Raw genomic sequence first — 27,535 nt, forward strand, 5'->3', positions numbered from 1 at the left:
GTTGTCATGATACCCAAATTTCAATCTCGATCTTGGTTCTTTATAACTCAAAACTCAATGCCTATTTTAGTCATCGCTGTAGTAAGGACATTCATACAGTAGTCCAATAGAGTGAACTATAGAGTAGCCTGTAATCCGAATTACATTAGTTTAGATCGGTGGTTCTCAACTGGTGGGTCAGCCTTTCCAGAAAACCAGAAAACTTTTCTTTTAATATTTATTTACAGAAAAAGTATAGAATCATCACTTGAGTCTGTTGAAATGACTGTCATCGGTTGTTTTTATCATAATTTCAGCTTTTTTTGGCTTGACAATTCTGAGTAAGTAGTTGTTGAGCGGCTTTCACAGAGATCAGCTTACAAAGCGCTTCACATACTTAAAAACAGTCTGTAACAAGCATAGAGGAAAGCATTGAAAAGATCATTAGTCATCAAGTAGTAATGCATAGTAAGTAAGTAAGTAAGTAAGTAATTCAACCTGGAAAGACTCAGAGACGAAAGCAGTGATTAGAAAGATTGACATGAATATATATTGACATGACCCTGGCAGTAGACATCGACGTACAGATTATAGTTAGTATGGATGGGTAGGTTAGAGTTAGGGATGTCTTCCCCTGGAGCCTGGATACTGGTGGTGGTATAGGAAACCAGTGAAGGATGTAGCAGTGTGAAGCCACGGACAGGAGAGGCGGTGAAGGGGTGGAGGTGGGTCGCAGCACAGCTGGGAAGCGGATGAGCCATGAACGCTGGAGGCTTAAACCAAGGGACCAAGGGCGATGATTGGCACGATGAAGGTGTGGCTCTACGCTGATAGGCTGAGGTGGAGGTGTGATCCTTGCAGATATGATCATTAGCTGGAGGTCGGTGATGCTGAAATTAGTCTTCCAGGTTGAACGTGCGCATAGGCTTCAGGTCAATTAAAGTTTGTGAAAATGGCTTTTGACTATGTTCATGTCATGTTACAAAGTATTAAGAAACTGTTTTTGAAATGCTGCTTTATTCATAGCAGCAAAGAGACCTCAGAACCATGCGTGTCTACCATAATCAATATAAATGAACTGCTGTGTGTTGCATAAAGAGCTTGAAAAGCTACTGCATAAGTTCCACCCAAAAGTTTCCATTTTTTTTATCCCATGGTTTTTGACATTGCCCTCCGAGTTCATCTATCTGCAAAGTTTGACAAAGTTATCTCCAGCTAAACTTTAGAATCTATCTAATAATGTCTTATTTAGTTTTTGTGTCCCCCTGTCAAAAATTCATGAGGGCGACCACCTCTCTTGTCATTAAAACACCGGTATCTCACAGAGCGGTCTATATGCCCCTAGCTTTCATGAAAACCAACGGACTACGCAATTAAAATCACCCCCGTTCAACAAGTTCCTCACAAGCCGTGCGGTATTTGCCTAGAATTCGCGGGTTTATTATTTCCTTGACTGACAGCTCGGGAGAAAAAAAGACAGTGTCAGGACCTTAGTTAATAATAAATAAAGCGGGACGAGTTGACGAAAGGAGACGGAGTTAGCAGAGACAGGTGCGGGTAAAAAGTCGCGGCTAAGTAGAGGGAAAAATAGCACTCGGCGACGTAGCACAACAAGGAGAGGGGGCGATTTCTTTCTCCCCCGTGACCAAACGAGCCGTAGACTATTACAGCATGTGTCAGTCTCTCCTTGTTTTTATGCACTTTCGCCGGTCGAGCTGTCACCGCCCGGGCCGCAGCTGCACGCTTTAGAGACAGCTCCGCGGAGAACAGCGAGACGAGATTCATCAGCGCGAGGACAAAACGAGAGTGGCACCTGTACGTCTCGCCTCGAAGCAATTTATGTGTTTACGAGCACTTACGATTCCATCAACCTCATAGTCTAAATGCTAAACGATTTTACCATGATATTTTTTATCAAGATTGTCATTAATTCAAACTATACAGGGTTTCTGCAGGGCACTGAAAAGCGTCTACTTGTCTTTGTAATAGTAAATTGTGCCAAAATCAAGGCCTCAATTGTCTGTAAAATCATTAAGTAAGTAAAAAGAAGAACTTTATTTACATATACATAGATACATTCACCCCACACTCGTGAGTAAGTAAGTAAGTGCTTTATCTGTCATTGTACAACCGCGCAACAAAATTGTGTTCAGGTGTTAGTCCTGAGCTGTTGCAACTGAGCGCGCTGCCACTGTGGGTCAACGTGACCTGGCTGGCTGCCTTCAGTGCTCCTCTGATCCTCTGAAACAGTGCAGCGCCTCCTGGGTTTGTCCCTGTTTCAGAGCGTGGTGTCCTGCACTGGTCAACTTTTTCCTCTTCCTTCTGTGCAGCTCCCTCCACTCCATGACAGTCTTTCACCATTTTCTGGGAGGAGCTTAGCAGTTAATCTGTTTCATTCTCCAGTGAACGTCCATTAGCCAGAACAATAGGGATCGAAGGAATATGTGGTTTAGCTGTGAGTCTTGCCTGGATCCCTCCTTCCTCGTTTGTGCCTTCCTTGTTTCCTGTAGCGCCTCTTGTGACGCCTCCACTGTGCTGCAGGTGTGGGGGGCTCTCAGTGTTTCAGAAGAAGAAATTTGTAGGTCTCAAATGTCTTTAGCTGATTGGCTAGCTGTTTGTTTACTTATAAAAAGCTGTTTTCTTCAGAACCATTATGGACTCTCTACAGAAACCACAAATGTAGTTCGCTGAGAAAGGCATAAAAATCTGCTGTACCGAGAGGTACGTTTACTCGTCACCATGCCAATTAAAGATGGCATCACATTTATTCTTGTAAAATAATTACAGTGCTTGACTATTTTTTGTCTGTATATGTTCGGCAAAAAATACAAAACATATTTTATAAAAGACATTCAACTACCGTTTCTGCTGAAATGCTTCACTGTACTCGAAACACTCAAAAGGCTGTCCCATATTTCAGGACACAAAGAGCTGACGTTTCGAGATTCAGGCAAATCCCTTCTCCAGAGCGAAGGTTTGTGAAAGGATTCCCACCAGCACTTTTCAATTCTAAATATTACCCTTGTTCATTGTTGACTGATGGTACTCGCTGATTTCCCCAAAGCCTTTACCCTACTACTGTAGATGACATTGTAAGCTCTTGTTAGGTCACGATTAAAATGTGCTGCAAAATGATAACCAGATTAATCTGAATACATCATTCCTAATCAACACAAGAGCAAACCAGCGTCATCTTTACATTTCCAAACAGCTGCTGCCACGTGGTAATAATGGTTAAGCAAACACATATTAATCCTCCATGTTTGAACTGAAACGTTAACGTCAGTGCGCGGCATGTTAGGGATTATTCTGATGAGGCTGTTTTGAATAATGTCACCCCTTTTTGATATTGGAACTTTGCACATGACTTTGTTGGAACTGTACTTAATGATATGATTGGATGATTGGGTCAGTTTGTTTGGGAGATTATGGATGTGAATGGATCAGATAGTGTGTGCATAATGCTCTGACTGGTGGAGGTCAAAGCACTTGTAAATATTGTATGGAGTTTATACAAAACGCATCCATAAAGAAGAATTATCACTATGCAATCCAGGCAAAGGTTACCGGTAATAATATACTTACAACTTTTGAAGGTATTATGTTCAGAGTAGGTGCTGAATCAATATCCAGGCTGCAGAAGTTAAACTATATCGCAAAATCGTTGATGTCTTCCATCTGAATGAAATTTACACGCTTTTTTCCAAAATGTTTTAACCTCTAACCCCCCCACCTCAACCGAGCACATTTTCTCCAGTTTGGCATCACCAAAATCGAAAAGCTTAAAAAAAAGCATCAAAACATGAGGAAAACATGACGAAAACCCCCCAAAAGGTTTCACTGTTGCTCTCCAGTCAAGAAGCTTCTAGATTTGGGTAAATCCGAACTGGAGAAAATACGCTTGGTTCAGGCAGGGGGTTCATGGATTTCCTAATTTTGCTCCATCTTAGCTTTGTTTTCATTCTGATTTAGTGTTTTTCATCTCTACTTTCGACAAACCAATAGGTTTTTGATATTTGTATTTGAATGGATAGTACTGTGTTCACGGTTTGGTAAAATATTGCAGTAATATTGTTGTCGCAGTATTCATCACGGCTATCAAACATCACCATTATTTCTCGTATCTTGCAGCCCTGTTATTGACAGTGTTATGTCAAAAAAGAAGATGAAATCCATTCCCAGGCGTGTCCTGTGCACGGTCAGGAAGGAAGACTTTGTTGATGGGTGGAAAGCAGGTCGTGATTGGCTGAGAGGTTGTAGCAGTGAGAAAACTGTCTTGCATGAGTTTACGCTAGAAAAGCAAACAAAATCTGTACATCAGAGTGTGTTAAAACAGATGCCACCAAATCAGCGGGTCTGTAGTTAGCTCTGACTGGTCAAGTGCATCCCCCCAGCAGCATCCTCTAATCCCTGCTTGTTTAGACCGGTTTTTAATAAGTGTCCTAGGCAGCAGAAGGGCGAGGGAGGCAACTTATGACCTACGAACTTGGCAAAGAGAGTCGTCCGAATTTCCAGATGGTGCAAAAGCAAACGGAGCCAAGAGCCAAGATGACATGCGAGAAGTGAAAAGTGAGATAAATAAGAAAGTCAGCTAACCTTGGCCTCTGTCTTAAGAGCAAAAATAAACTTCTACTGTTACATAGAATTAACACTTCACCAATACAAGCGACTCTCACCTCAGCGCAAGACAGTGCTGCATTTAGATCTGGGATAGTCCGGGTTTAGACAATTTATTTTTACCCTTTTCAAAGAGTACTGTTTTTTCTATTTACAGGGGATTGTTGATTAAACACTTAAAATTATCAACCAAATACACAAAGATCTGTTCAAAGTCAACTTGTTTTTATGTGAAACACTAGTTACATAACATAATGCAAAGAATGCTTATACAATGTACGACTTTCTGTAGTTTTTAAATCCAAATGCCAAAAGCTTTTACTTTTCACTTGAAGTATATTTGAAAGTGGCTACCTTAACAGTTATTTTGGTAATCTATTCACTCTTTTGGTTTTTGCCTGGCTGTGAAAGGCACTTTTTACCACATGAAGCTTAAGTGACGCTGCTCGAGGACATAGAGTAAACTTAAAGTGAATACTTGTAGAAGGCTCTTAGTGTAGTAGTAGTAGTTGTAGTTGTAGTAGTTTATTCGGTCATTTCAATTCTTTAAACGTTAAACAAACATTTTCATTATTCGTGTATGACATGACCAAAAGGGTTTAGGCTGAAGTTAAAACATGCCTAACCCAGTTTACATACTTCCACGGGAAAACACACACAAACATTTATAATAAACAATATCTAGTGTCAGATAGAAGAGAAAAAAAACATGTAGTGCTCTTGCCCTCTTAACCTCCACTTTAACTGAGCACATTTTCTCCAGTTTGGCTTTACCCAAATCTAAAATGTTCTTGAAAAAAGTGTCAAAATCGCAACAAAAATGAGTTGGAAAACAAGCATGAAAATGCAACAAAAATGTGACAAAAAAGTGATGAAAAAGTGTCAAAAATGTGTTAAAATACAACAACAAAAAGCAATGAAAAAGGTGTCGACAACATGTAGAAAAAGATCCATTTAGATGAGCTTTGCAGGTCTTAGCTATCAAACGAGGCACCACACTGGCCTATAGTGTGTAACCTGGATAAAGCTGAACTGGAGAAAATGCACTCGGTTAAGGCGGGGGTTAAGAGATTAAAAAGTCACAACAGAACCTCCAGAGTTCAGCCACTAAGCTTTAAAGGATGGAGGCTGCACTGACACTGACTTTATCGGGGACAGGAGCTGGAATTGAGGAAGTGAGAGCGAATCCTTTCATGGTTATCTCTGGCTACAAGAATGGTGGATCAAATTCTGCATTCTTATACTTGAACTGTGTGTTTTTATTGTCTCCTTAAGTGAAATTTACTTTCTCCACCACTCTTTAGCCATTAGGAAGAATACACTCTTCACTTGCACTAATTCAAAGTCATTCAAAGTGGCTTATTATATGTTACTTTATGTTCTAGTTCAGCGGAATATTAAGACAATCTGTCATCAGGACCGTTGTTTCGGAGGACGAGGTGATCTCCCGCTCTTGCCTGCGGGAAGGTGCTCGTCCCCTAGAGGGCGCCAGGTTACTGTTGTTCACATTAAGCACAGACAAACTGCGCCTTCCCATTCTTACTGATGAGATTTACTTTAGACTCGGACATTTTAGGCACTTTTATCACTAATCACCGGACAGCAGCATCCCGGAGGTGAAAAGCGAGGGATGGGTCTGTCTGGAAAAAGAGTAGCATTATTTTAAATAGCTGTCCATTGTTCCTCTGTGTGTGTGTGTGTAGCTGCAGGAAGGAGCCAAGGCAAAAGGCTATGAATGTATCTGCGTGTTTGTTTAACTTTGGGATGTATTTTTGCTTAGAAGAGGTGTTCTGGCCCTTGGGTTGAGTCCCAGATTGTATTCTTATATACATATTTTATCATATTTTGGGGCTAGTAACAGAAACAATAGAAATAGTAAGGTCTGCTGAGTGTAATAATATATCAAGCCAGCCATGTTTGAACAAACGGTTATGAGGGGCAGAATGAGTGCATCATCCGACAGCTCACTTTGTATGTTTGTAGGTAACGTTTCCCGTTCAGAAGAGGGATGGTGAATATAGGATGCTGAGGTTTGCGCTGCCAGGAAACAGCTGGTTTAGAGGAAGGTAAAAACAATGGAGACGAGGGAAGTTGTTCGGATCATAGACCTGGATCTGAGGCTCATTTTATCGATATGTTTTACTTTAAGCCCTTACATGCCTGAACTGAGTGCATTTTCTCCAGTTTGGCTTTACCCAAGTCTAAAAGCTTCTTGAAAATAAGCCTCAATATAGCGACCAAAACGGTAACAAGATAGAAAAGTGCAACAAAAAAGTGATGAAAAGATGCCAAAAAACAATAACAAAGCAGCAACAAAAGAGCGACAAAATACATGCCAGAAAAGCCACAATAATAACAAAAAAGTGACAAAAAAACAACAACTAAAAATTGTGAAAAAGGTGACAATAACACACACACAAAAATGAAAACACAACCAAAAAAGAGACATAAAAAGAGACAAAAAGGCTTCAAAAATGTGACTAAACCGTGCCATCGACGTGACAAAAAAGGTACAATCAGTTTTCTTTCAAATGAGGCATTACACTTTTGCTCTCCAGTCTTGAAGCTTCAAGATTTTAGTAAAGTCGAACTGGAGGTTAAGGCGGGGGTTCAGAGGTTAATGCCCATTACTTTGCCTGTGATCAAAATTGCTATTCAAATTCATTTATCCCTTCTGTGATTAGGTTTAAAGTTTAAACTTCGGATTTGTATTATTATGTGGTCACTGGACCATTGCAAAGCCTGAACTGTTGAAACACATCCTTGTCCGTTCTGTTGGCCGGTTCGCTGCGAGTCAATGAAGTTTTAAGATTTTGTCTGAAAAACCTATAGTAATATTAGTCGGTGAATGAAATGGATTTTGTTCTCCTTCCTTATAGACGAGTAAACAAATAAACATGAGTAAATCGAGCATGGAGGATTGGCATAACAGAAAATGTAGTTTGCATGTTGTCCCTTTGTCTGTTGATGTTCCAGACCTCATCAACCTCAAACATGCACAACAGGCTGATCCTCGAGTCAAAGTTTCTGCCTCAAAATCTGCATTTCTCTGTCTTTAACCACTGAAAAGTAGAGATTTACTTCAAGGACAGCAAAGCCTACCTCACTTTACCTTAGCTCCGTTGAAAGACCAGCACAGTAAATTGTGGATAGCATGATTCAGATTCTTACTGAGCCTTCAACTTTGTGTATATCTCTTTAGTCTTCCCCTGTTCTGTTGTGTGCATGACCCCAGGGTTTATCCGAGGCTAACTGCTTTGAATTCGCCGAAGCCTGCGTGTTGTTTTGCTGTGAGAGAACGTTACATCTGCAGACTGTGACCCCGTGGCTGCTGTGTGGCCCTGCTTTTTTTTTTTTTTAAGGGAACCGCTTATTTTTCTTGAAGGTTGTTTGGGAAGAGGTCCGTTATTTGCCACACGCGGTTTGGTAACTGTCCTTGGGTTTAGCTTGTGCTTTTCTGCATGATCGCTCAATAACATCTCCACCTGCGCTCCTGCGACGTGTCGATCGCCGCCAGACAGCGGTGGCCGTGCGAACAGATGGGGGCGAATCAAATACAGATTATGGCTCGTATACCAGACAGACACAGAGAGGGGATCATCGATGGGCGTAGGCGTGGTTTAAAGTGGGGCGACAGTGGCGCAGGTGGAAGGTAGTGGGCTCGAATCCCAGCTCCTGAAGGTGCACCTTGTCATTGTGTCCTGGGCAAGACCCTTCACCCACCGTGCCTCCAGTGTCTGTGGACATTGGTGTATGAATGAGGGTGTGAATGGGTGAGTGGTTCCTTGCTGTAAAGCGCTTTGGGCCTTATGAAGGAGAAAAGAGCTAGACAAGTTGAGACCATTTACACTGATATTCTACATTGTATAATGGTAGCAAATGTTTATGTAAAGGAAAGTCAGTGAGGAGTGAGAGAAAGTGCAGAGAGAGTACAAGCAGTACTGGGAATGATACATTGTAAAAACTGTGAAAACAAGCTTTCACTTTTAATTAATGGGAAGCTCTGGTGCCGTGATGAACACATTTTGAGCAGAGACAAGCTCAAAACAGGCCTGGGAATAGTTTATGGACTTTTAGAAAAAGAACATAGCTATGTATTGTATGTATTCATATTTTAAAAAGCGTAGTAGTGTTACCTGAAGATGACACAATTAATATGTTAATTGCACACATGTAAGAGAAATTGCCGGCTGCATAGTGGCTCAGCCGTTTCTTTCCTAAGGCCAGATGGGGCCTTTCTGTGTGAATTTAGCAAGTTCTCCCCGTCTGCCTTTCCACAAGGTGCTCCAATTTCCCCTATGACTAAAATCATGTATAATAGAGTCCCCTCTGGCGTCAGTACTCCATGGAAATGAGAATCTCAGAGGAACTTTCCTGGTTAAATAAAAGACACATAAATGGTCTGAACTTATAAAACGCTTTTCCATCAAGAAACCAGACACTGGAGGCAAGGTGGATGAAGTGTCTTGTCCAATGACACAACAGTGTGCACCTGCAGGAGCCGGGATTTGAACCCCCGACCTTCTGGTTATAAGACGACCCGCTCTACTTACTGCGCCACTATCGGCCCAATAAAATCACATAAAATCAACAAGTAACTTTTTGTACTTTCCTGTTAAACTGAAGTTGACCTACAAATGAGAGTGTTAAAGACAATGTTTTTGACTAAATTGCCAAGTAACATTTAGAAAGGTGTACGTACTTGCAGCAGTTGTTGAAGCAATAGTGGTATTAGTATCATATAGAATCAACGGCATTCACTTTCCCAACGTCTTCCTATTCAGTCTTTTCTTTCCAAAATGACACAGACACCTTTGAATTTGTAGCAACAACATAAGTGTACAAATAAGTGTTTTTTCTATCGCACCAAATATGAGCTGAACCAATTTTTTTTGGCCAACTTTATCTGCAGATCATCTGAGGAAACGCGCCTGTCTGAGTGAATTGGCCCATTTAAGAAGCACTTGTCGACATTTTCTTTAAAAGCTAAAAGGAATTGACGGATGAAAAGTGCGGAGCCTTTATTTCTGTGGCGCTGGTGGGTTTAAAAGCCTGTGTGGACCAGCAGAGGGTCAGTCCATTAAGAGGCTCATAACGGGCTGTAAATACTGCTGTTCGACAGAATAAAGGCAGCGTGTGATAAACTGCTTCTCTGCTTGGACCAATGTGGGGTCAGAGTTTCTCTGGTGATGGTCAGAGTGTTGGTTTGTCAGTCTAAAGAAGTGCTGAGGAAATAGACACAAAAATATCAGCGATGGTTCAAGTAGAAATCAATAGGTCACTGTTAAACAAAAAAATATTCATGGCTTAGATCAGGGCAATGTTTTGATTTTGTGTTTCTCAAGACAAAAAAAAACATACCTTGAAGGGGCTAGATGCAAGTTGGCCATTTTATACTCACTACTGCCACCTCAGGTCATAAGTGTAACTGCAGTTTCTATAGTAAGCTTGTGCGTGACGGCAATTCGATACTCTAATCCTCACTTTATATGATCATAATAATATAAAGGATTGGAAAGATGCCTGTAGTTTGACTGTCCAGTCAGAAGTCAGAAGCTGTCCAAACAAATAAACCTTAAAATTGAGCAAGATTATTACAGCCCGAGCCAACAATTAAGAAAAATACAGTACCGCCAAAAGGTTGGAAGCGCTTTTAACGTATCGGCTTTTCATTATTTTCAGCAGTTTTTACATTGTGTGATTTTCATTTAAGGCATTAAACTATGAATGAGCACACAGGGTTATGTAGGAAACAAAAAAGGGTGAAATAACTGAAAATATGTTTTATATTTTAAATTCTTCAAAAAATGCTGCTCTTTATTCTTGGCATTTTCTCAATGAGCTTCATAAGGTCGTCACCTGAAATGGATTAACAGTCTGTGAAGTCAATCAATCAATCAATCAAAGTTTATTTGTATAGCACCTTACAACAACACAAGGAAGACCAAAGTGCTTCACAGACAGATAAAACAATATTAAAAAATCAATCAATAAAACAAGTGCGATCTAAGTCTTAAAAGCTAGTTTGAAAAGATGTGTCTTCAATCTAGACTTAAAGAGGGACAGCTCAGTGAGAACACGCAGACTGAGGGGCAGGCTGTTCCACAGTTTTGGCGCTACAACCCTGAAAGAACGATCGCCCCACTGTTTGTACCGGGACCTGGGCACGTCCAGAACTATTTGATCGGCAGACCGGAGAGCTCTGCTGGGGCGATGTACGGTCACCAACTCAGTCAGATATAACGGAGCGAGACCATGAAGGGCTTTAAAAACAAACATTAAAATTTTGAAATCAATCCGAAAACGGACCGGGAGCCAGTGCAGGGAGGAGAGGACGGGAGTGATGTGGCTGTGTCTGGATGAACCGGTGAGAAGACGGGCTGCTGCATTCTGCACTAACTGTAACCGGTGGAGTGACGACTGTGGAAGGCCAGAGTAGAGAGTGTTGCAATAGTCCAACCGAGAACTGATAAACGCGTGCATTGCCTTCTCCAGGTCTTGGCGCGAGAGAAAGGGTTTAACTTTGCTCAAAAGGCGCAGCTGGAAAAAACTGGCTTTGACAACAGCATTTATTTGTTGTTTAAAATTCAGCTCGCGGTCAAAGATGACTCCCAGGTTCCGAACTGCATCGCGAACTGGACCCATGACCCTGGAATGAAATTGAAGGACATCCCCGGAACCAAAAAGAACAAATTCAGATTTGGCTTCGTTCAGGTGGAGAAAGTTCTGAGCAAGCCATAGTTTAATGTCCAAAAGGCAGCTATGGAGTGATTCGAGAGCAGAGGCAGTGTTGGGAAGCACCGGTAAATAGATCTGGACGTCATCAGCATAAAGGTGGAAGGACAAATTATGTTTAGAAATGATGGACCCGAGCGGAAGCATGTACAGTGAGAATAGGACCGGGCCAAGGATGGAACCCTGAGGCACCCCAGATGACAGCGGGGCAGAAGAGGAGGAATAATCGTCGACCATCACAGCAAAGCTCCGGTCAGTCAGGTAAGACCTGAACCACTGCAGGGCCGTGCCCTGAACACCAATATGCTCCGCCAGCCGGGAGAGGAGAACTGCGTGGTCCACGGTGTCAAACGCCGCAGTCAGGTCCAGCATCATTAAAAGCACTGGCTGCTTCAAATCCAAACACAGCAAAATGTCATTGTGGACTTTAAGCAGGGCTGACTCTGTACTGTGACGGGATCTGAAGCCCGATTGAAATTTCTCCAGGATTGAATTATTTTCTAAAAAGGTCTGCATTTGAATAAAAACAAGTTTCTCTAAAACCTTTGACAAAAATGGTAGGTGAGAGACAGGTCGAAAATTCGACAGAGCAGCAGGATCAAGATTAGGTTTTTTTAATAGTGGCCTAACCACAGCATGCTTGAAAGCTGCAGGAACAGATCCAGTGCTGAGGCTGCTATTAAACAGAGCGAGAAGGTAGGGGCCAACTGTGTCAAAAACATCTCTGAGAACTTTGGATGGAATGATATCTAGAGGACAGTTTGTGGGTCTCGTCCCCTGAACCACCTCAGAGAGGAGAGACAGTGTCACAGGCTCGAACTCTTTGAGAACAGCAGGGGGCAGTGGAGGAGTATAAAAAACAACAGAGTGAGCATTACAGCCAATGCCCATCCTCACTGATGCCACTTTGTCCACAAAATGCTTCTGGAACCTTTCACATGTCGATTCAGAAACATTCTTCAGCACGCTGCCAGAAGGACTAATTACAGACTGTATGGTGTTAAAGAGCACCCTAGGGTTGCTAGAGCTGGAGGAGACAATGTACGACAGATATTGGCATTTCGCCTCCCTGACTGCCTTTTGGTAGCTAGCAAGGCTCTCCCTCAGTATCTCCACAGACACCTGAAGCCTGTCCTTCCTGTACCTGCGCTCAGCCTGTCTGCATTGCTGCCTCAGGGCTCGGGTGGTTTCATTGAGCCACGGGTCTGGCTTGATTTTAGTAGATTTGCACCTAAATGGTGCAATACTGTCCAAGATGGCAGTGCAGGTGGAGTGGAAGGAGGAAACAGCATCATCTGGGCAGACAGGGGAAGCCACAACTGTCTCTGTGTACAGAGCAGAGGTCTTAAAGGCAGTGGCGAACTGAGCAGGGGTGGAGGAGGAAATGATGCGGCGGCGGGAGGGTGCAGTGAGGGGGTTGGATGCAGAACGGGGTGCAGAGAAATTAAAAAGAATTGGGAAATGATCTGAGATGCATGTCCGAGATATTTCCTGTAGTACTACAGGGAGTCCATGTGAGATGATAAGGTCCAGTGTGTGGCCAAGATTATGTGTGGGTTCATGTACTGATTGTGGCATGTCAAAGGTGTTTAACCAGCAGAGGAACTCAGATGCTAAAGGGTTTGATGGACAGCACACATGAATGTTAAAATCCCCACAAATTATGATGTTGTCATATGATGGGACAAACTCGGCCAGAAATTCTGAGAACTCAGATATAAAATCTTTGTTATGCTTTGGAGGGCGATATACAATGGCACACAAAACAGGGGTGACTGACTCAAATAAAAAGAGCTGCAGTTCAAAACTACTGTAGGCATTGGTGGGCAGTAAGCGACAAGTGTATGTATGTTTATACACAGTAGCCAGGCCACCACCACGGCCGGAGACCCGAAGTGAAAATATTTTCTGGTGACGACATCGTGAAGCTCATTGAGAAAATGTCAAAACTGTGCAAAGCCGTAATCAAAGCAAAAGCATTGATTTTCAAGAATTTGAAACGTTTAAAAAAAGTTTCCAAACTTTTGACGGCTGCCGTATATAATAAAGAATAGCATTTTTTTTTTAATTACTCTATTAATATGTACATTATTCAAAAACATTCCAAACTAGAAATGCAATGGCTGCGCCATTGCGATTGACTGCGGAAATGCGGGAAGCGAATGCAGAAATTGCATAAACTGTTCAAATTGCATAATCAAATTTGCATAAACTGGTAAAATGCATAAAATGTCATGTTGCATAAACTGTATAAACTGCATAAAGTGGTAAAATGCATGAATGGGTTAATTTGCATAAATTATGTAAATTGCATAAATGCTTTAAAATTCATAAATCCTAAATGGCATAAACTCTTAAGTTGCATAAACGGTTTAAAATGCATAAAGTGGTTAATTTGCATAAATTATTATGTTGCATAAACTTTTATATTCCATAAACTGGTCAAACTGTTGAAATGGCCTCAGTGCTTGATTGGCAGAAGCTGCACAAATGGCTGAAAGGCCTGGAGTCTCCCCATTGGCTGGATTCCCCCATACACACCAATGCAAAAATTTCAAACTGTCGTATAAAAAAACTGGAAAACTGCAGAAGGCCATTTTTTCTCAAAACCCACAAGTTGCAGAAGCTGAACATGCACAAAGTGCAGAAATTGCAGAAAATGCAGAAAAAAGTGCAGAAAAGCATGGATTTGCGGCAGCCCCATTATAAGTCAATGGGAAAAATCTCCGACATTTCGGCCGATTGCGGGAAAACCGTAAATTGCAGAAGTCCCAAAAGTAATAGCACCCTTCTCCTCAACATGCGGAACGTTTTGATGCATAACTTGCATAAATTGCACAAAGCATGAAGGTGCTGAAAGCTCTAGAAAATCGGGAAAAAGATGGAAGAGGAATAATAATAAAGAACATGAAAACCAATAATTGACTGCGGAAGAATTCCGCAGTCAATCAATAATGTAAAACATTACATTTGCATATATTGTTTTGCTATCTTGATCCCTTTTCCCTCTTCTGAAACACATTTGGACACCACGAGCAGTCACATTGTATGAGGCTTTATCCCCCATGCCTTTATTTACAAACACAAATAAACTCAAATGCTAACTCTAGTCCTGCTAATTTCCCCCGGGTCGTTTTTAAAAGCACTGGTTAAAATGCAGAGTCCGCTGTGTCTTCCAGGCCACATTCACCCAGAGGCCAGCGGGATACGGCCCCGGCAGATGGTGCTAAAAATGTCGAGATACTGACTCAAATAAAAGCAAAATGAAAGGGCACTCTGTCATCTGTGTGTGTGTGACACTGTGGGGATGTGTCATGTACTGCATGTGAGTGATACAGGGTCAGAGAGGCTGCTGTGTAACATAACGCACTTTGGAAATGTAGACCACTGCCTGCATCGGAAATCAGGGCATTCGGTTTCTTTTCTCACGTTTTTGATGAGGCTAAAACAAGCCGCTGTAAAGATGCGCTGTGGTCAAAGGAAAATCTATTTTGGGAGTTTGTGCTGAGAGAAGTGCTTTCTTGCTTTTGCCTGGTGGGGGACTGGAGCGAGGGTAGGAGAGGGTTCAGTGTGGGGCTGGTGATTTTTAAGAAAGATCTCAAAGACTTTTTTTTGCGCCTTCGTTTGTTGCCAACTCATGCGGTGATGGCGGACTGATGATCGAACACTGTCCCGCTGTTAGAAAATCCCTTCAACTCCACTTGGATATTTTCCTTGTACAGAAGCTAATAGAAATGCTTGAGTAAAGTCCCTGCTCCTTCAAAACCAATGGGTGTATCATCTAAAATCTGCTTACAATGCAACAACAAAGGACTATCACTGTAGTTGGGATGTATTTATTGTGTTTGATTCTCCAGAACAAAGGAAAAGCAAGCACATAATCACCCTCTCTTCTTTCTTTCCCTTTCCCTCTCTCTCCAGTCCATGGTCCTGCTCCTGCACAGTCAGCATCAGTACATTTTCGACTACGATTCGGGGGATCGTTTGTCGGCGGTGACAATGCCCAGCGTGGCGCGGCACACCATGCAAACCATCCGCTCCATCGGCTACTACCGCAACATCTACACCCCACCAGAGAGCAACGCCTCCGTCACTGTCGACTACTCGGAGGACGGACAGGTACAAGGATATTATTGTAATATGTGTCTTTATCGTTTCTGTGTCTGTCGCTTTTAGAGGTTGACATTGATGTTTTTGTTTCTGTGTCTCATCAGCTCCTCAGAGTGGCACATTTGGGCACTGGACGGAGAATTCTGTACAAGTACCGCAGACAGGTAATGGAGATAATCTTGTTTGTTGCGGCCGATTTGTTCATAATTTATCTTTTTATGTCCAGTGGTTCTCAAACTTTTCTCACTACATGCCACCTCATTAAATATTTGATCTTCCAAGTACCACCAGGCCTAGCTGAAGATCAAATCAGGTGTAAGTTGGGTCTAAAAAGGGTCTAAACCAATGGGTCTTCATGGCGGGGAGCTGACATTGCTGCGATGCCACCTCCTAGTGGCTAGGGGGCGACTCCAGAAGGCTAGCTGTAATATGGGATACTATGGGAACTATACACGTGTCAAAAACAACAACAACAAAACTTTAAAGTCATTTATTGTTTTCTAAATATAGAGTTTCCTCCTGTGACAAAACTGAGAAGAGTGAAATATTTTTAACCATGCTGGTTTTTGTTCTAACACATTTAAAAGTTTTAGCTTTGGGCTTTGATTAACCTCTTAACCCCCACCTTAACAGAATGGATTTTCTCCAGTTCAACCTTAATCAAATCTAAAAGCTTCTTGAAAAAGCATCAAAACAGCGACAAAAACGAGATGAAAAGTAGAATAAAAGAAACGCAAAACAAAACACAACAAAAGGGTGACAAAAAAGCAACAAGAAAGTGACAAAAAGGGGATATAGAAAAACGTCAAAAAAGTGACAAAAGAGCAGCGAAGAAGTGATAAAAAGATAATGAAAAAAAAAATGGCAACAACACAAAAAATCTATATACATCAGTTTTGAAGGCATTAGCGTTCAAATGAGGTGTGACACTGGCTTGTAAGGCTGTAAGAAGTGTTTAGATCTAGGTAATGCCGAATTGGAAAAAATACACTTGTTTACTGTGGGGGTTAAGAGGTTAACAGGCCCTGAAGAACTGAGGAGGCTTGTTGCTGCCTCAGAGTTTCACACTTTCACGCCTTTTTCGGAACATGTTCTGTCGAAAAAGACTAAGCTACTATTATGGATTCTCTAGTGTTATTAATGTAAATGAGAATTAATGAGGTTTATAGTCTAAACAGACATATATTGGACTAATAATGTCTAAACTGGGTGTAAACGACGTCTAAACCAGAAAAACACCAAATTTAAATGCATTACTAAAGCATAAATCTCTTAATAGAACCATCACTGGTACAGTTTGCACAGTCTGAGAACTTCTGCAGTAGTGCTTGATGTACTCTTTTTAACCAGTCTTCATGTCACATATTAATTATTCCCGATAGAACAAACTGGCCGAGATCCTGTACGACTCCACCCGCGTCAGCTTCACCTATGACGAAACGGCCGGCGTTCTCAAGACGGTCAACCTGCAGAGCGAGGGCTTCATCTGCTCCATCCGCTACCGGCAGATCGGCCCCCTGGTGGACAGGCAGATCTTTCGCTTCAGCGAGGACGGCATGGTGAACGCGCGCTTCGACTACACCTACGACAACAGCTTCAGGGTGACCAGCATGCAGGCGGTGATCAACGAGACGCCGCTGCCCATCGACCTGTACCAGTTCGACGACATATCGGGGAAAGTGGAGCAGTTCGGGAAGTTTGGGGTCATCTACTACGACATCAATCAGGTGAGACGAGATGTGAAAGCGGCTTTACACATCAATGACAAAATGTGTGTTGATGAAGGTGTCTGGGGGTTCAAGTTCCTTAAAGACGTATCATGAAAAATCTACCTTTTTTGAGCTTTGAACCATGTTATAACGTAGCTGTTTCTTCTTCTACAATGTTAGCACTTCAAAACCACAATTGTCCTTCACATTTTTAAAGCCCAAAATCCAACATTATATCACGTTCTGCGCTCAAAGAGTGTTTATCAGGCTGTGCTGAAGCTGTAAACCATGCCGTAAATGGAAATTGAGAGTTATTTTTTTAGTTATTCCTACTGCTGCCAACAGTTGGAGCCCCAGTTAAAGTCTAACGCTTGTATTTCCCTGTTACTATGAGATTCTTACAAAGACATGATTTCAAATTGTAAAATATCAATGCTGAGGTGTTCAAAATAATGTTTTTAAGTCTATTTTTAAGCTCCATATGCATGTAGGCTAATCCAGATACTTACAGCTAAAGCCACATTCACACATGCGTCCCATCCAGGTGAAATACTTTAGGAGGACTTTAGCCTGGTGGGGGCACCTGTGTGACTGTGGCTCAAGATTCATGCTCAGGAGGGCACTACTCTGTGGTTACTCATTGCTCCTGACAGGTTGCTCTAAAGCACCGTTTAAAGAAAGGTCAAATGCTGAGGACAAATTTCCATACAGGGAAATTAAAGGCTACAAAAAAGCGACCACAACAACGTGCGTCCAAAAAAAGGCCCATATATTGAATAAATAAGGGTCTGTTAAAAACAAAGAAATGTTCACGTTTTGTGACATGGTCTTCCTCATCATCAGCTCCTGGTGTCAATCAATAAGTTCATCATCGCATCTTTCATCAAGGTTGTCTAAAAATAAAACATTGTCCTCAACTTGAGATTTTGACACCGTCTTGTTCTTCTTTGCCTCAGATTATCTCCACCGCCGTCATGACCTACACCAAGCACTTCGACCAACACGGGCGCATCAAGGAAATCCAGTACGAGATCTTCAGGTCCCTCATGTACTGGATCACCATTCAGTACGACAACATGGGCCGCGTCACCAAGCGGGAGATCAAGATCGGGCCCTTCGCCAACACCACCAAATACGGCTACGAGTACGACATGGACGGTCAGCTGCAGAGCGTGTTCCTCAATGAGAAGATGATGTGGAGGTATGGGATTTTGAACTTGCACACATTAAGTGAGATGGATAGGTTATTGAAGGCCTAAACTGGCCTTCACTCGGTGATAGGGGAGACTGATGGATTTGCAAGGGAGGCTGGACATTGGCAGGGAAGAAAGCTTTTGGTTTTGCAGCTGCTAGACAGATGAGTTTGAGGAAGTTTGTAGCATTCGGCTGAAATGGCAGAGTGAAGGGAGGATAGAGTGTTGCTATTTATCTTTGACCCAGTACCTGATTTTTCGCATTCACAAACAAATTTCACTAAACCTTGACACAAAACAGCCCTTTTAATTTTTTCTTGAACAGACAAAAATACAGTGTCTCACAAACAGTCGTGAGCCTTTTCCGTTTCTTACTGTGTGATTGTTTCTCAGATATAACTACGACCTGAACGGGAATCTGCACTTGTTGAACCCGGGGAACAGTGGCAGACTGACGCCTCTGCGCTTCGACCTCCGGGACAGAATCACACGCCTCGGAGACGTCCAGTACCGACTCGACGAGGACGGCTTCCTGCGGCAGAGAGGGGCCGAGATATTCGAGTACAACTCCAAAGGTAGGACACTTAAAAATCAGTTTGGGGTCCAAAGAGAAAGGGTGCCATACTCGGCTGATGCGGGGTGAATCAAGTGTCCTGCATCTCCACTGGCATTGCGTGTAAGCCTCACCGACCCGTTGTCCCTGAAGTCAAAGTCTAATGACACAACACTGATAGGAAAGCATCGACTCGCCAAGTTGTTTTGTGGCTGCAGGAAAAAAAAGGAGATTGTAAAATGAGCCTAGGACCTCAGTTGCCACTCGAGGATATTTCATCAATATTTACTTCTAAGTAAATATTGGGAATGCTTCACCATAAAAACAATTGCCAAGGAAAATTAAAATCCAGTCCAGTTTTCATAGCTGCACTCATAATATTGATTGAAGTGGACATGGCAGGTTAGTATCTCTCTCTAATTACTTGGCATAACCACATGAAACAAAAACTGGCATGAAATTGAAAGTGTTCTCTGTCAGGGAAACATAATTTAGATGAAAGATTTCCTTCGTATAGTGACGGTGGTGACGTTATTAAATCAAAAGGTGTCATTATTGTAAGTTGAAAGGACTTGTAGCCACAGGATATGGCTCTAAGTTGTGGAGCCAATCTAACAAGATACAATTCAATGTTTATGGGTTTTCTAAGTGGTTCCTAAAACAGGGATTTGATTAGGCTCCTATATATTAAATGATGGCATTGAACACTAGATTGTGGTAAATGTCTTGAGCTGGTCTAAGCCTCTTCTCTCCTCTTTCTTCGTCAGGTCTGTTGGTTCGCGTCTACAGTAAAGCGGCCGGTTGGACCATCCAGTACCGATACGACGGACTGGGCAGGAGAGTGGCGTCCCGGAACAGTCTGGGTCAGCACCTGCAGTTCTTCTACGCTGACCTGAACTACCCCACCAGGATCACACACGTGTACAACCACTCCAGCTCCGAGATCACCTCCTTCTACTACGACCTACAGGTACAACACTGAGACACCTTACAGCCATTATTTAGCCAACAAATAAACTAAACAGCTACCATTTCTATTTGCTGTCCATGGGTTTCTGTCAAAAATAATAAACTAGTATACAGTATATAAATTAACATATTGTGTGACATGGCAAGTCTCTCTATTACATTGTCTAAAATTCAATTACAAATCTTACTTTACAAGCCAGTCAAACGAGAGAAGGCAGTGCCAACAGAGAGGCAAAAAAAGAAATCAATATACTTTAGTAACGATAATTGGTTAAACGGGAATCGGTTCGACCGGGGGTTAAACGGGAATCGGTTTTCTCGGGGGTTAAGGGGTTGAATTGGAATCGGTTCGACCAGGGGTTAAGGGGTTAAACTGGAATCGGTTCGACTGGGGGTTAAGGGGTTAAACGTTTTTTTTTATATTTAAAACGTAGCAGCTTTAAACATAAAAAGACCAAATGGAGAAACATCCTTTGACATTGCTAACTGATCAACCACTCAACGTACATTGTGATCAATCTTCCAGTTCGTGCGGATACACTTCCTCTGCCTGTATGAAGTTCCCTTACCTCTGCGGCGCTTCCATGAGTTTTGATTTATGTTGTTTACGTAGGGCTAGTTCCCCTCCAGTGACTGCCCCGACACCACCAACCTCAAGGAAACGCACCATCTTTATTAGAGACTCTTCCTTCCTCACAGATCACTTTGAGAAATGAATTTAGTGCTTCACACGGTTCACTGGCTCAGGAAATCTACCCCGATCACACCACCAAGTCTATTTTATTTAGATGAATCCGTCAAAGCTACAAGAGCTACAATAATTACTATATGTTTGCATGCACGGATTATTTACGGCTACATGAGGTTTTAAAATGAACCGATAAAAACTGAACCAGGAGAGACTGACACTAATTAGTAAAAAGCATTAAATTTGACGTGCCTCTTTGCCTTTCTTCTCTAATTGTAACATGGATGTGTCTTGTTCCCAGGGTCATGTGTTTGCGATGGAGATCAGCAGTGGAGAGGAGTTCTACATCGCCTGTGACAACACTGGCACGCCCCTGGCCGTCTTCAGCAACAACGGGCTACTGCTCAAACAAGTACGTGCTGAGTCACATGGAGTCGAGTTCATTACCAAGTTTGATGCAGTATTTCACCATTACATGAGTCGTAGTGGCAATTTTATTAAGAAAACTGGTTTTCAACTGGTGGGTCATAACCCAAAAATGTGTCGCGAGCCTGTCCTGGGGAAGATTTCTTTCTAGATTGATCGGCTGAAAAAAACACAAAAACATTCCTGCGTCTGTTAGATGATGATTTAAGATTTATAGGATTATTAACAATAATTTTAAGGATACTAAATAGTAAATGGTTTCAACTTATATAGCACTTTTTTGCCTTAATAACAGCGTTTTACAGCAAGGAACCATTCACACTTTCATTACACTTACACCAATGTACACAGACACTGGAGGCAAGGTGGGTGAAGTGTCTTGCCCAAGGACACAGCGACAGTGTGCATCTTCAGGAGCTGGGATTCGAACCCTCAACCTTCCTATAATACATTATTTTACTCAATTTATATCACAGATTCAATTCTTATTTGGGGCGTGCACTTTGTGATACTTTTCGGTATGAAAAACACTTAAATAAAGTTTGATTGATTGAAACATATAGACATGGTGTCTGTGGAAATATGTGACAAAAGTTCAACATAAGCTCCGCAGAGTAGCTCAAAGACTTACAGAGAGATTACAATGAGATCTCTTCTTATATCAGATCATGCGGCCATATCCAACAGAACAGAAAATAATATACATCCCAAAAAATGTCAAACTCTACGTCTTAAATTGTACTTTAATGATCTTTCCTTCTGAATGTTGTTCAGGTGCAGTACACAGCCTACGGGGACGTGTATTATGACTCGAACCCGGACTTTGTGCTGGTGATCGGGTTCCACGGGGGACTGTACGACCCCCTCACGCGCCTGCTGCATTTTGGAGACAGGGACTACGACATCCCGGCTGGAAGGTACAAATCCGTCCCTCTGCTCTTGTATGATCGCTCAAATAACTCATAATGCAAATATACTATCTTCATAAGACACAGAAAAGGTTTATTTATGTATCTACATTTAAAGTCTATTGTCTTGTATAGCTCTGTATAGCCCATTCTCCCAACTTAATGACATTGGGGGTATTCAATGTGTTCAGGTGGACCACACCGGACATCAGCACCTGGACCAGAGTTGGAAAAGACCCTCAGCCTTTTAACCTGTACATGTTCAGGGGCAACAACCCCATCAGCAAAGTGCACCAAGTCAAGGAGTATGTCACAGGTAAGACGACTTTATGTGTAATAATAATAACTTTAGATACCTGTAGATCAAATGCAGAGACCAAACATGTCCTCTTTTGTCTTTCTTCAGACATAAACATCTGGTTGGTAACATTCGGGTTCCACCTCCACAACGCCATTCCAGGATTCCCCATTCCTAAGTTTGACCTAACGCAGCCCTCACTGGAGATGAAGAAGAGTCAACTGTGGGACGACCTACCGGTAAGTATCTAAAGTAGAATTAGAGCAACTTTTTTTCTGTGTGAAAATAACACTCTCTCTCTGCGCCCCCTCCAGGCCATCTCGGGTGTGCAGCAGGAGGTGACCCGTCAGTCCAAGGCCTTCCTTTCGTTTGAGCGGATGCCTGAGATCCAGCTGAGCCGGCGGCACTCAGACCACAGCCGGCCCTGGCTGTGGTTCTCCACGGCGCGGTCTCTGGTGGGGAAGGGCGTGATGCTGGCCGTGGTGCAGGGCCGCGTGGTCACCAACGCTCTCAACATCGCCAACGAAGACTGCATCAAAGTGGCCGCGGTGCTCAACAACGCCTTCTACCTGGAGGACCTGCACTTCACTGTGGAGGGGCGAGACACGCACTACTTCATCAAGACCAGCCTTCCAGAGAACGACCTGAGCGCGCTGCGGCTCACCTCGGGGCGCAAGTCTCTGGAGAACGGGGTCAATGTGACCGTGTCCCAGTCCACCACCGTGATGAACGGACGCACCAGGCGCTTCGCTGATGTGGAGCTGCAGTATGGAGCACTGGCTCTGCACGTCCGCTACGGCACCACGCTCGACGAGGAGAAGGCGCGCATTCTGGAGCACGCCCGCCAGAGGGCGCTGTCCACTGCCTGGGCCCGCGAGCAGCAGAGAGTGCGAGACGGAGAGGAGGGGGTGCGGCTGTGGACGGAGGGGGAGAAGAGGCAGCTGCTGAGCAGCGGCAAAGTGCTGGGATACGACGGGTACTACGTCCTGTCCATAGAGCAGTACCCAGAGCTCGCGGACAGCGCCAACAACATCCAGTTCCTGCGGCAAAGCGAGATCGGCCGGAGGTAACGGCCACGAGAGGACGGACAGTTTGAACAGGGATGTCACAAAACTGAAGGAAAACCCAATGTTTGTTTACTTTTTCTTTAAAGATGGTCCCCACCGCTCGATGGTAACAATCACTTCAATGCACTGACCCCAAACCAATCGAGACCCAGTGTAAAACACTTGAGCCGATCAGGTTCAGTCCAAACAATGCCTTTGTCTTTTGTTTATCTGCCTTCAACAGCCTGCACGCATGCCCCTCCCTGTCTGTGCGGGCAGGGCTGAGGCTCGTGAGCTGCAGCTGTGAAACAGTGGGATGTTGGACTTTCTCGAAGAGCATTTCAGCAGCGTCACGAGTCGCCCGAAGCATTTAGACAGTTGTAAACTGTCCCGTGAAACTGGGTCTGTGCAAGCCCAGGGTCCAGGCAGAACTGTAGGACTCTCAAAGAGAAACAGACACTAAAGGACTAACCTTTGTATGGAGGACTTTTCGTTTGGATTTTTTGCTTTGTTTTATATGAACTTGCATTTGCTTCAGTCAAAAAGGAGATATTAAAATGAACTAAAAAGTGTTTACATACTATTATCTATACCACTATAATTACTCTTACCACTCCACTACCACCACCACTGCAGAACGGACCATCGCTGAACTAAACCAGGATTTAAGTTGTGTTTTTCTTTGTTTTTTTTCTGATATCTATGATCAGTTTGGGCTGTTTTAAACCTGTTTTAAAGCCGCTCCTCTCCACCACACCCCTGTGCGTTCACCGGGTCTGCACTACGGCCCGGACAGTGGACACATTTTCAGCCGCCGTGGACGCTGCGTTCCCAGAGACCTCACTTCTACAAAACGTGACTCGTACGGTGCATAGACCTTGTGCTTTTATCGGTCGGAGGTGGTAGTTTTGCTTGCAATAGAAACATGTTGTCATGGTTTTCGGGGGTGGGCGGGGTCGCTGTGAGTAGTCCCCAACTGTTGCTTCTAATTTTTGCTTGTTTCTTAAAGGGACAGCGCATCGCCATCAGTGACTTTAACAAGTGACAGTAATAGATCAAAACTTGACGTGGATGTTTTCTCATTGATTGTGGGTCTCTGTACTCTTAAAGGGGAGTTTTCTTTCTGTGTTTGTGTGTTGACAAAAAAAGGGAGGGAACGGCAAATCTTTTCAAGTCATTTCAAAGGAAAGGAACAGGAAAGATTGTTTGACACCATATGCTACAGATGTTTTTCTTTCTTTCAATTGAGACAAGTCGACGACGTCTTTTGGGTTTCTCTTTTTTTTATTTGGAAGATTGAGAAATGCCACTTATCCGTACATCAATATTAGTCTCAGAGAAAGTAATTTATGTACAGTGTTTATACGGTAAAAAAAATAAAATTCTTGAAAATACCTGGAGAATTTGTGTGTTCATTTACTCTTATTAGGGCTCCATCAGCAAGAAATGCTTTTATGCCTGTTGCCAAAAAACGGTTGTGTGTTGGTGGGGTGTAATATTGGATAAAGCTGCTAACTTAAAGGGGCTAGATGCAGGTTCGTCATTTTATACTCACTACTGCCACCTCAGGTCATACATGTAACTGCAGCTTCTATACTAAGCTCGTGCATGAAGGCACTTCGGACCGAATCAACACCTTTTTGAGTGACAGTGCAGGATTTTAGAGGCAGTTGTGATGAACAGTTCTGGGCTCATTTTACACATTAGGACATGGCTGGAACATGTAGGGGGAGGAAAATACATAATTTAAACTTTTTAACTTTTTAACTTTTTTAAACTGTATAGTTCCTTTAAAGTACAAATGCTCAAGTTTCACTTTTTGTTTATTTCAACAACACATGGCATAAACACAAATAAATGACAGCCTTTGTAATTATTGTGAAGTCTTATTCTATTGAAAAATCCTGCTGTCAAACAAACTATGGGGTCACAACAACAGTAAGAAAAGGAAAACAAAAAAACAAAATGTCCACAATAAAAGGAAAAAAAATATGCAACAAAACACACCGACACAAAAGAATCAATGCCATGTGACATTTGATTCCAAAATAGACAATAAAAACAATGCAGTGGATGGAAAGTCATTCAGAATATTTTTTAAGGATTTGCTTTTAAAGGCACTTTTTCTTTTTTTTGGTGTAAATTATGTATGTATGTAACACCTTTAAAAAAGGTGCTTGCAACTTTAAAGAGCTATAACTCAATGACGGAACAATATTTTTAAAAACTTTTTATTTTTATTTTGAAGGTGTGACTGTCCTCTTTTCATACATATAAAGATATTATAATTTTATAAATATTTTAACCCTTCAAATGCCAACTGTCTGACCCAAAGTTACAATGGTGCATGTTCAAAAAACACAAAAAATGAAATATCTTCAATTTCTGTTCTGGCTGATGTGGCCTGAGGTCTGTGACATATGACCCGAAGGATTTGTTTCTAAGTAAAAATGTGTTTATGTAGCGGCCATTTTAGTAAAAAACTCACGTTAAGGGAGCTTCGACACAAAAATGTGCTTTAAACTTTAGAGAGCTCTAACTCAATGAAGGTGAAAAAACTGTGTCAGGGCGTTAGTTTGAAGCCTCAAGGTTCAGAAAATATGCAGAAGTTTGAAATTAAATTTTTAATCCGTTTTATAGAAACGTTTTGAAAAATAATGTAAGTCTATGGAGTCAATGGGCACACAATGGAAGCCCCTTTTAGTGACTTTGCGACAGAAAGTTGGCAATGAAAGGGTTCTAATATTTTAAAAGTTTGATTATTTTTATATGCATGACAAGAGGAGAGGTCAACCTCCAAATTAAAACCAAAAAGTTTTTAAAAATATTGTTCCTTCATTTTTTTTATAGCTCTCTAATGTGAAAAGCACATTTTTGTGTGGAAGCTCCCACAACGCAACATGTTATACTAAAATTGCCGCTACGTAAACAAATTTCAACTTAGAAACAAATCCTTCGGGTCATTTCACACAGACATCAGGCCACATCAGCCAGACCAGATATTTCCCATTTTGGGTTTGAAATTTTAAAAATATGGAATTTTTTCTGTTTTTGGAGCATGCGCTGTAGCAACTTTGGGTCAGAAAGGTGGCAATGAAAGGGTTAAAACATTATGAAAGTTATAATATTTTTATATGTATGGAAAGAGGAGAGTCAGACCTTCAAAATAAAAATAAAAAGTGAAAAGAAATATTGTTCCGTCATTGAGTTATACCTCTCTAAAGTTTCAAGCCTATTTTTGTGTCGAAGCTCCCTTAACGTGAGTATTTTTTTTATGAGTGTTTACAATGGGGTAAAAATCCAAATGACATAAAATTATTTTAGATCACCAAAAAATACACCCCCTGGGGAAGTTTCACCCAACTGGCTTTAAAAATGTAGGAGTTATGCAAAAAACAAAAGTCCAAAAGCACAAAAATGTGCTTGGGTGTAATTAAGGGTTAAATGTGGTACAACTTATCTTGAATAACTCAATCATACAAATACAAAGTAAAAATCTGAGACACCATTTTGTCAGAGTGAGTACATGAGTGTGTGTTTATAGGATGCGGATATTTAAAGTTTATTGAAGACAATTTACATTGAAATCTTTTGCCACTTTAATTTTGAGGCTCTTAACTGTAACTGTGTTCCACACAGTTACTTTCCCAGATAAGTGGTTGGTCCATTCTAGTTCAGTCCATATGGGTTTGGATCCACTAAGATACAACAACAAAAAAACAGTTAGCCGCCTCAGAAATACAAATGACAGTTCATGATAGCGAGAGAGCGCGTGAGATAGAGAGAAATAGAGTGAGCAAGTGAGAGAGCGAGAGATAGACATATATATATACATATATATATATATATATATATATATATATATATATATATATATATATATATATATATACATATATATATATATATATATATATATATATATATATATATATATATATATATACACTGCGTTCCAAATTATTATGCAAATGACATTTTTCTAAGATTTTCTAAATTGTCAACTCAAATGAGAGTCAGCATAATTTTTAAGTCTTTAACTGGTAGATGATCATTTAAATGTGGTGGAAAAAATTTCCTAGTGATAACAGTATTTTTTTCAAAAATAAATATAGTAAAAACCTCAAAATCCACTGTTCCAAGTTATTATGCAACTCATCGTTTTAATACATTTTAAAGCTCGTAATTAACTGAAAATGGTCATTTGTTGTATTTGTAGCATTAGGAGGTTATACTTACTGAAATCTAAAGCTATTTCAATCAAAAAAATATTAACAGGTCAAGTTATATTTTAACATAGGAGC

General features: G+C 41.7%; 1 protein-coding gene across 9 annotated transcripts in view; it reads left to right on the forward strand.

Moving 5' to 3' along the window:
* Nucleotides 1-24,600, forward strand: part of tenm3 (teneurin transmembrane protein 3) — a 627,437-nt gene extending 602,837 nt beyond the window's left edge. For all 9 annotated transcript variants that reach the window (XM_079553229.1, XM_079553230.1, XM_079553228.1 and 6 more), the window contains 11 exons: nt 15,253-15,450; nt 15,546-15,605; nt 16,824-17,168; nt 18,107-18,351; nt 18,737-18,918; nt 19,664-19,866; nt 20,855-20,965; nt 21,754-21,896; nt 22,079-22,203; nt 22,294-22,424; nt 22,500-24,600. In XM_079553229.1, coding sequence (XP_079409355.1) covers nt 15,253-15,450; nt 15,546-15,605; nt 16,824-17,168; nt 18,107-18,351; nt 18,737-18,918; nt 19,664-19,866; nt 20,855-20,965; nt 21,754-21,896; nt 22,079-22,203; nt 22,294-22,424; nt 22,500-23,255 — 2,499 coding nt within the window. In that variant the 3' untranslated portion in view covers nt 23,256-24,600. The remainder of the gene's footprint in view (nt 1-15,252; nt 15,451-15,545; nt 15,606-16,823; nt 17,169-18,106; nt 18,352-18,736; nt 18,919-19,663; nt 19,867-20,854; nt 20,966-21,753; nt 21,897-22,078; nt 22,204-22,293; nt 22,425-22,499) is intronic.
* The last annotated feature ends 2,935 nt before the right edge of the window (nt 24,601-27,535 follow it).

The sequence above is a fragment of the Gobius niger genome (assembly GCF_951799975.1).
Source record: "Gobius niger genome assembly, chromosome: 3".
Classification (NCBI taxonomy): Eukaryota; Metazoa; Chordata; class Actinopteri; order Gobiiformes; family Gobiidae; genus Gobius; species Gobius niger.